Here is a 9,694-nt window from a genome sequence, read left to right as displayed (position 1 = left end):
TTAGTCTACCTTCGTTTAAGCGTTCAGTTGCTAAGAACTCTTAGCAACTTATGCCCTTTTTCTTCTCATCGTGTATATGAAGTACCTTTATTCTCATAGAACCAAGGCAGTGCTAGCGAAAAGTGCCCGTAAAACTGGTAGCACTTCGTGTGTACGTATAGCGACCACGTACGTAACATCCGTGTAATGGGCTAGCTGCCTTATGATACACACCCGTTAAGTACACTAAACGGGGAGGTCAATTCATCTAAAGTAAGCATGACTGGTAGTCGTGTGAGGCTCACATTATGTATATGCGATGCACATAGATACAATCACATTGATAGGGATGACTTCTGGCGTCATCCACGAGCTGGTGTATCTAGATCAATGAAGTGCACTCATCAATCGTCTGTGCGCTAGCTAGTGCAGAATACGAGATGATTGCCTTGTTGATGTGAGGCAGGTTCGCCTTCGCAACATTAGGCGTCTTCATGTTGAATACACTGGTGAATTTTGAATGGGCGTTATAGCGCCTTCACGCTTCCCTATTAGCTCGCTGAACTAAACACTACTATAAGGTGATGGCATCGGGGTCGACTCATTTTAGTCAATAATGAGCGGCGACTCTTCATCCTCAATGTGCAAATGGGATGGATCAGTAAGTCCAGTTAGCAGCGCGATAGCAGCAGCAGTGGATGTCGGTGTTGTGACTAAGGCACTAGGCGAAGTCGGCGTTTTATCGCGGCGCGTGCGCTTCGCAATACGTTGTTTGGGTGTCTTCGCGGACGACCATAGCTTTGCCCCTTTTGCATGTCAGTGCCGTGCGATGACAAATATGTACACACACTGGTCGCATAGAGTGGATTGAGAGGACTAAAAGCGGCGCGTAAAGTATTTCGCTATCACTCATTCCTCCTTTTGACGATTTTACAAAATGTAAATTCGTTTTAAAGAGGGGGGGGCTGTAACGTGCTAGCTGCCTCATGTTACACACCCGTTAAGTACACTTACAGGGGGGGTCAACTACTTCATGTATAGTCAATATAACTGGCACTCTTTTGAGGTTCACGAAGTGACCCACCCTTTTCTATGTGATGTACTTAGGTGCATTCACATGAAAGGGTGACGTCTAGCGTCATCCGCGAGCTGAGGTAATTTGGACAATACGCTCGCCATGTTGAGATACAAAGATCGCATCTACTAATTGGGTAAGAAATGTGTTTTTCGTTAATTTTAATAAATATAAATCAGTCATGAACTTTATCTCTTAAGAAAACAATTACGCACGAGAAGCCGAGTAACCCCTTCCGTGCCGACGCTTGTTCTGGGGCACAAGTTCGTCGGGTGAGGTTGCCATAGGTGCACGTCATAAAGCTTATTACACTTATGCGTAAGCACAAGTTGTAAGCAAATCTCAAGAAGTATATATCCGCCGCAAGCGAAATACCACTTCGTAGGTGCGTCGTGTGTAAAAATGGTGTACGCCCTGATCCGAAAAAGATCAAGGCCATCGTCGACTAGCTGGTGACAGTCATGTCAAGGAATTTTGAAAGCTCCTGGATCTAGCGGTAATGCCAGCTTTTTCTTTTCTGATATTTTCAACTATTCTTGCACGAGCAACTATGCCGAAATGACAGTGCATCTTTCTTGTTAACTCAAGAGAAAATACAAAGTGTTCATGAAAGGCTATTTATCAGCGTACCTTTAAAGACAATAAGCAAAGCTAGACGTAACATGCTACTTTAGGCGTTGTAATATAAAATTAGAGATTCAAATAAGCAATTTCAGATCTTGGCATTGCAGACATATAAGAGCCCGTACAGAAGACAACGCTCTTCGAGGTTTGATGGATTCCCTCAAGCATACATCACAACAACTCTTAAAGAAAATGTCACGATTGTATCAATCTTCACCAGATCGATACACAACACGCAATGGTCTACTGTATTATACAGCCATTACCGGCGACACATCTCGTGTCGGCGCTCCCGCCCACAATGATTTGCGTTTGCGCATCATTTATTTGAGTATCAATTAGGTGGCATCGTGGACATGGGAAGAGTAAGTCGCGCTTTCTACTGGCCTCGCCGGTATAAATTCGTGCGAAACTAATTATGTGCTTGCGAAGTCTGCTGACGGGCGAAGCTCAGTGGTATATACCCCTGTTTGTTCCGGCATAGTGTTGGCAGTCCGTAACTATGGACTTCGTCTTCGGATTTTCCGAAGACGATCACAAAAAAAATGTCTTTTAATGTGCTCGTTGGCCGTTTGAGCAAGATGGTATATCTTACTGTAGTCCCAGAGTCTATCATAGCCAAAAATTGCGGTCGTGTTTATATCGACACATAATTTCGACTCCATGGGACTGAAATCGGTTCGAGAGCCCGGTTAACGGCAGAAATTCGACAATTTGTGTTTAAATCACTTGGAACCTAGCTAAAAATGTCAGCTCATGATCACCTTGAGACAGATGCTGAGATGGAACGTACAAATCCTGTCTTCGAATAGATACTTCGAGTATTAAAGCAAGATTTGCCATCAACAATTCATGCATCAACAAGGCATACACCGTTTATCTGATTGGTTTACAATATGTACGCATTACCACCCTTTTCAACATAGCTTTAATTCAAGGAGGAGGGCTCGCTCTATCATAGAAAATCTAGCTCTTGTTCATCACGATTGATCAACAGTTAACGCGGAAGAAGTTAATGATGATTTAAACAACAATGAAGAGGCAACACATAATAGCAATAAGGCTATTGCTAACTTTGTAACAACAATATTGACGTACTTAACATCGAAAACAATAAATGGATTGAGAACATTGATGTTGTCACCAAAGCCGAGAATGATGCGCACTGGGCGCACTTAAAACAAAAGAAAACCGAGTCAGTAGGAGAATTCGTGCTGGCTAAAAAAGCAGTGGTCCGTTTCGTGCAGGATTTTTTCGCAGATGCGTTGGAGCGACAGGAACGGAACTCCGACGAAAATGGAAGAGCAAACGCTCTTTCATTAACATTTATGATCTATACCTATTGGCTACGGTATTTCTACCTACACATTAAGTGACGAATGAGGGCAGTAATAAGTCTCTGCCTAGGTATATCGCCCTGTTCAGCGTAATGCACCAACAAGGCAATGCGTACATGATCATGGTGACTCTTAGGATGCGTATGCATCCTACAAATTACGTTGGGCGTCTCCACCCGAACCATCAGTACGAGTTTTTTTCGGTTTCGATTTAAAACAACACGGTCCAAGGCATCCACCAAGGACTGATGGCTTGAATAAAAAGCTGAGTGTCTCGAGAAAGAGCCTGGTTTCCCTGAACCCTACATCCTTCAAAGATAAATTCTTTTGAAGAGCTGCCACCGGCTCGTCTCGAAGAGACTGATGTATCGGTCCGTTTGCCAGTTGATTAATCGCAACTTGCGCACAGTTTTGCAGCTGTTCGCAGCAAACACTGTCGACGGGAAAGTTCATAATCAATATCATCTCGCAAATACCGAAGGACGTGCTTCAAGTCATGATGATGACTCAAGTTCAACTTATGAGGCAAATCCACATTTTCCTCCTTGACGGATTTGAGTAGTGAGAAGAGTTTTCTAGTCATAAACTTCTTGAACCACTGGGAGGCGAAGGACGTTCAGAAAAATTATGTCGTTTGTTGACGAAAACATCCACACTCGCCTGAAAGCTGGAGCTCTCGTTCTCAACAAGTGTTGGATGCTTGGGTAGTAACGACGAAACCTATCCTCCTCATCAGAGGGTCAATCAAAGAATGAGCCTTCCCCCACACCCAAAAGAATTGCAAGTTCTCAAATCCTTTGCGCATCGCACAAGACATGCGCATTCTTGAATGAGGGTCCTTAAGGGGGTAGGCCTCCTTAGGGGCATGCACTGCACCCTTAAGGTAGCAGAGACATGAGTTCCACCACGAAAGGCAAGGCAAGCCTGCCTCTCTATGTAAACGGTGCAGCTTGTAGCGTGCACCGACTACATTCCGTCTTTCAATCGTCATGGAAAGCATCCAGTTTGTCAAGCCAGGCCTCGCGGCTAGGCTTTGCACATTCTGAACAAGCGCTTCTTAAGCTTGAAACAAATGAGTAACATCCTTTGCACGCTTGAAAGTGTACCATCGATGCTGTAAAAAGGCATCAATGAAGAATTCAGTCTCGTTCTCGCAAGGCTTGTGAAGCCGGGATGAGTCGAACAAAGGAATTTTGTAGCGTTCGTTGTTCATACTAGACCGACAAATTAGGCTATTTTAGAAAGCAGACAGGGGTTTATTTAATGAGCAAACCGCAACGCACTGCGGTCCTTGTCCCGTTTGTTAATGTTAGCATTCAAGCTAACGTTAGACTCAGGTGATATTTTAGATCACGTGATGCACTCTAGCACCATCAGTAGCATTCTTGCCGAAGTGACCTTTATGATCACCTTTGTTCCTGGTGATGCATTTTGGCATCACCAGAGTAATATCGTCGTTTATGGAGTCATCACAAGATGACCCCAAATTAAAAGGATCTGACGAGTAGAGAAACGTCACCATTATCTTTTGCGTTGTCACATCAGAATCTTTGGTTTTGACGGACGCGGCCGGGTAACAGGAGGCCTTCACAGTGTTCATCGAATCGGACGATGACGCCGACTCGTACCAGTCACTTTTCATTGGGGTAGAGGTGACGAGCTCCCCACAGTAGACGCATCAGCGTCTACTAAAACATTTGTTTCCCTAGTAGCTAAATTGAGTCATATAGCTACCAGAGTTGCAATTCATAGGCTTTGCGCACGGGTTAAATTGGAATTGAAATAAAACTAATAGGTGCTAATTTACAGAGAGACTAACTAGTACTCTCTGTCACTTTACATCAGTCATTATAGTGAATGCTGGTCAAAGAAATTGTAATGTAAGGGGGTGCCCGTAAATTAAGAAGTACAAAATTATATCATTTATTAATTTTGACTGAATAGTTTCAATATTACCAAGTTTGGTAATATTAAAGCAATATTCAATAAGCGCTATTAAAAAGTTAATTTGAGTTTAAACTTACCCCGCCAGTCACTACCAGACGCGATTGGGCGGTGCGCGAGGAGGCACTGTCCATAATAACTATTATATTTAAATCAGTACAGAGAGATCGTTACAAAGAGATTAAGTTTATCAATTCAGTTTTTCTTTTCTTAACATCAATAGTGATCCAAATTGGAAATATTGGAACTATTGAAGTCAAAATTAAGTAAGATAATAATTTCTTACTTCTTTATTTTTCTCCTCTCATAGGAAATGACATTTATTATTCCTCTAATAGGAAATGATACTTGTGTAACGCCACACCCCGTAACACAAGAAGTATTAGCGAAAGGTTAACCATTAAAGTGTGTTTTGCAGCACAAAAAGTACAAGCAAACTAGTTTGCTCAAGGTCCTGAATCGTCTATTATCAATAAATATGTAGTGATAGTAGAAAGATGGTGTTTCCGGCACGAAATCAAATAGTACTACTACTTACTTCTCAGCAACTAATTAAGTAGATGTTGCAATTCTCTTTAGCGTTGATTCTTAATCAGAAATAACAATTTTTCTGACAATCTTACTGAAACGAATTTTTGTTTCGTATTTTTTGATAAACTTAAAGTTTTAAATAATGAGCACGTGCACGGAGGAGCAGTGGCTAATTAAGGCTCAGCAGTGGCTAGAATGGGACGTAAATGCCGGCACAAAATCTCAGTTGGAGGAGCTTGTAATGGCCAAGGACATAGACCGTATTCGCGACTTGTTCAGCAGTCGTGTGGCGTTCGGCACCGCCGGTCTTCGCGCTGTGATGGGAGTGGGGCCCACGGCAATGAATGATCTCGTGGTGCTTCAGACCGCGCAAGGAATTTGCAAGTACTTGTTGCAGCAATTTGGTGATCAAGCAAAGAGCATGGGAGTAGCGATAGGTTACGATCATCGACAACAGGGTACACTGAGCTCGAAGCGTTTCGCCGAACTCACAGCCTCGGTTTGTCTGCATGATGGCTTCAAAGTATACTTTTACGAGGGTTTCGTAGCCACTCCGTTGGTTCCTTTTTGCATAGAGCAAAAACGCTGCGCAGTCGGGGTGATGGTAACAGCTTCGCATAACCCGAAAGTCGATAATGGCTACAAAGTCTATTGGAGCAATGGTAGCCAAATCATCCCGCCACACGACGAAGGTATAGCCAAGATGATTTTAGCCAATCTTGCTCCTTGGAGAGTCTATAATGAATCGCTCGATACTTTAAAACACACTTTTAAGCAGCTTTTTCATAACCCCACCGATGAGGTTACAAACAAGTACTTTGAACAAGCAAGAGCACGTTTGTGCCGTTTTCCCGAGACAAACGCCGCATCGACGCTTAAAGTTGCGTACACGGCAATGCATGGCGTTGGCCACGCATTTACAAGCCGATGTTTTGCTGCTTTTAAACACAAAGCGTACCTTCCCGTCCAAGCCCAGCTTCAGCCGGATCCGGAGTTTCCTACTGTAGCCTTTCCCAATCCAGAAGAAGGAGAAGGTGCGCTCCAGCTTGCTATGGAGACAGCAGAAGCCAACGGAGCGAGTTTAATACTCGCGAATGACCCTGATGCGGATCGATTGGCAGTCGCTGAAATGGATTCAAACTCACAGTCTGGCTGGCATATTTTCACAGGCAATGAAATTGGTATTTTACTAGGCTTTTGGGAACTGGAACAGCATTTACGGCTCCATCCAGACTGTGACCGTACGCAATTGTTCTTTATTGCGTCCACAGTGTCGTCGAAGATGCTGAAAGCTATCGCAAAGGCCGAGGGATTGAATTTTATCGAGACGCTTACTGGCTTCAAGTGGATTGGCAACAAGGCTATTGAATTGCGCGATAGTGGCAAGAAAGTTTTGTTTGCTTATGAAGAAGCCATTGGATTCTGTGTGGGAGATCTCGTGAAGGAAAAAGATGGGGTTGTTGCGGCCGCTGTTTTTACTGAGATGGCAATTTATTTAAAGACTATTAAAAAAGTGACAGTTAAAGAGCATCTGGACGCTCTTTATGAACGTTATGGCCACTTTGTGACACAAAATCACTATGTTAAGTGCGATAACCCTCGTACAATTCGAGCAATTTTTGAACGTTTGCGTAATGATGGAAACTATTGGGACAAGTGTGGCGAGTTTGCAATTACTGGGGTGCGGGACCTCACGACGGGGTATGACAGCTCGCAGCTTGACAAATGTGCTGTGCTTCCTGTAAGTAGGTCGACGGAGATGATCACATACACGTTTGCAAATGGATGCGTTGCTACGCTGCGTACGAGCGGCACGGAGCCGAAGCTGAAATACTATGTGGAGCTTGCTGGCCGTGTCGGCCAAACTCGCGAAGCTGTCACGATGGAGTTGAAAAATCTAGTGATGCAGCTACTGGAGTTGATGCTGCAGCCAGAAGTGAATGGCTTGGAGCTTCCACTTGTCAATAAGTAGATAAAGTGGTGTTCTGTCTGTTGGTATGCTCTAGTTTACTTGCTCCTCGTAACCTTGTGCTCAATTATAAGTTACCTCAACTTTGAAAATGCTCTTCCTGCAATTGGATGCAACAGTGTGTTTTTTCTTAATTAATTTATCTATATGGACGATTTTTTTCACAAGCAATCTCCATTTTAAGTCATGCACATGTTGCAGCATAGAACCAAAAGGGGCCGTCAACAAATTAGTGGCAGTTTTGCGCTGTCGATTCTCCCGAGTCTGTTCTTATTCTTAGATCAGTTGAGTTAAAATTTGTGCCTTAAGCATCCTTTGTATAATTTAACCATTTCTTGCATTTCCTCTCTCAAGTCGCACCTATGTAGTATCGCAGAGATTTTGTAGACGGAACCTCAAATTTACAGAAGTTGTGGGGTGTACAAATAGCAAAGGGGGCCTAAATTAATTACTACTGCGCGAAGTTTAATTGGTTCATACCAAATATGCCCATTTAAATTTTGATTGTAACCGATGAAATTCTCGCTTTTTTTTTCAGCGTCATAACATTGACAACGTACGACCCGGAAAACATCTTCCTCCAGATCATCCGAGGTGAGGTTCCAAGCTACAAGCTTTTTGAGACCGATCATGTGCTGGCTATCCTGGATGCCTTCCCCGTGGTTCCCGGTCATGCGCTTCTTCTACCAAAGACACCCAAATTTGCAACGGTTATGGACATGACGCCCGATGTAGCGGCCAACGTGTTCAAGGAACTGCCGCGTCTGGCTAAAGCTGTGCAGGCGGCCACTGGTGCTAGTGGTATCAACATCATTCAGAACAATGGTGTGTCGTCGGGCCAGGCAGTATTTCACGCCCACATTCATGTAATCCCACGCTTTGACGGGGACGATCTATTGACACTGCCAAGTGGCCCAAAAATGATCAATAAAGCAGACGGTGAGGCCATGCAGGCAAAAATTCAGACCCAAATTTAGCACCACAAAGTATTAAAGAGACTTTTAGCCTTTAAGTAATTCTTTAAAATTAGATAAAAGAGCTCACGGCCGGACATTCGACAAGAAAGATTATTTACATTTCCTACAATTCGTCTGCATCAGTGAACATTCAACGCGGCTTTCAGGATTAGCCTTGCGGGGGCGGGAGCCAGGCACCTTTTCTTGATATATTATTATCTCTTCGAATGCAAATCACCTCTGGGATTCTGGCTGCCGGTTTCTTGTCAAGACAACAATTGACTGATATTGGGTAATGGGTCCATTTCAACAATATTTTGCATCTTAAGAAATCCATTTGAGCTGTCGCTGTAGCCGCAATCTTGTCAATTCTGAGAAGCCTTCACGCACTAAATGCTTTTAGAATGATACAAAATGTATTTTCTCTGCTTAAAAGTTGCTAAGAGCAATACTTTCAATATATCCAAGCTTAAGAATTTAAAGGTACAGATGCATATCCAATTTCACAAGGATTTTCGTGTACGTCTGCGTTATGTGGCTTGAGTGTATACTACCAGCAGCAACAGCAAGCTGCAAGCTATTGTAAGGAGCGCTAGCACTGCTAGTGCACGTTCTGTGGCCTCATCCATACCTTCCAGCTTGCGTCTGGGAGTTGGCATCTGTGTGGAAAGCAAGGTACGAGGGTTACGCGGCACCAGGAAATTGCTCGCGGTCGAAAGCAAGACCAACCAGCTGCCAGCAGAGCGTAGCAGCTTAAGTGGCTCCACATTAATCGAAAATTCTTTAACTCTTTCTCCAAGATCTTCCTCGTCTTTGCGGCGCCGACGCGTTCGTCGAGTTGCCGTGCTGACATCAAACTCGAGCCAGCGCGGATGAAGGCCACCGAATTCGTTGTCCTCGGTGCTACCGTCACAATCATTAGCATTGTCGCTGGATATTAGTGGCTGCCGCAGCTTGTATACGTCGTCATCCATCACAGTGTTGCTCGAGCACGCATTTCCATTCTGAAAACGCCCCCATAAGATGCTCATTTTGTCTCCTGACGTCGAGTGTTCGCCGTTTTTGTATATTCCAGCGCTTTTTTTAATTTAAAAAAATTATAAGCAAAGCACTTCAAAGTGGTGCTTAACACCAGAATCAAAAGTAGGCGTTTCATAATTTGGTCGCTGGTGTAACGGGCTAAAGTTGCCCTAATGTTTCACAGTCCCGTTAAGAGCACCTGGTATACTTAAGAAGATGGTCAATTACTAAATAATAGTAATTAGACCCAGCACTCGGG

General features: G+C 43.7%; 2 protein-coding genes across 2 annotated transcripts; one reads left to right on the top strand and one right to left on the bottom strand.

The window, feature by feature from the left end:
- Positions 1–5,632: 5,632 nt before the first annotated feature.
- CCR75_007094 (uncharacterized protein) lies at positions 5,633–8,436 on the top strand (the record flags this gene model as incomplete). Its single annotated transcript, XM_067965158.1, has 2 exons — positions 5,633–7,458; positions 7,998–8,436. 2 exons carry the CDS (start codon positions 5,633–5,635, stop codon positions 8,434–8,436), a joined length of 2,265 nt encoding a protein of 754 aa, XP_067821076.1.
- A 509-nt stretch (positions 8,437–8,945) lies between these two features.
- CCR75_007095 (uncharacterized protein) lies at positions 8,946–9,446 on the bottom strand (the record flags this gene model as incomplete). The annotated part of the gene is made up of 1 exon (XM_067965159.1): positions 8,946–9,446. One exon carries the CDS (start codon positions 9,444–9,446, stop codon positions 8,946–8,948), a length of 501 nt encoding a protein of 166 aa, XP_067821075.1.
- Positions 9,447–9,694: the final 248 nt, after the last annotated feature.

Source organism: Bremia lactucae, linkage group LG5 (genome assembly GCF_004359215.1).
Source record: "Bremia lactucae strain SF5 linkage group LG5, whole genome shotgun sequence".
Taxonomy (NCBI): Eukaryota; Oomycota; class Peronosporomycetes; order Peronosporales; family Peronosporaceae; genus Bremia; species Bremia lactucae.
This window is presented reverse-complemented; position numbering and strand designations above follow the sequence as displayed.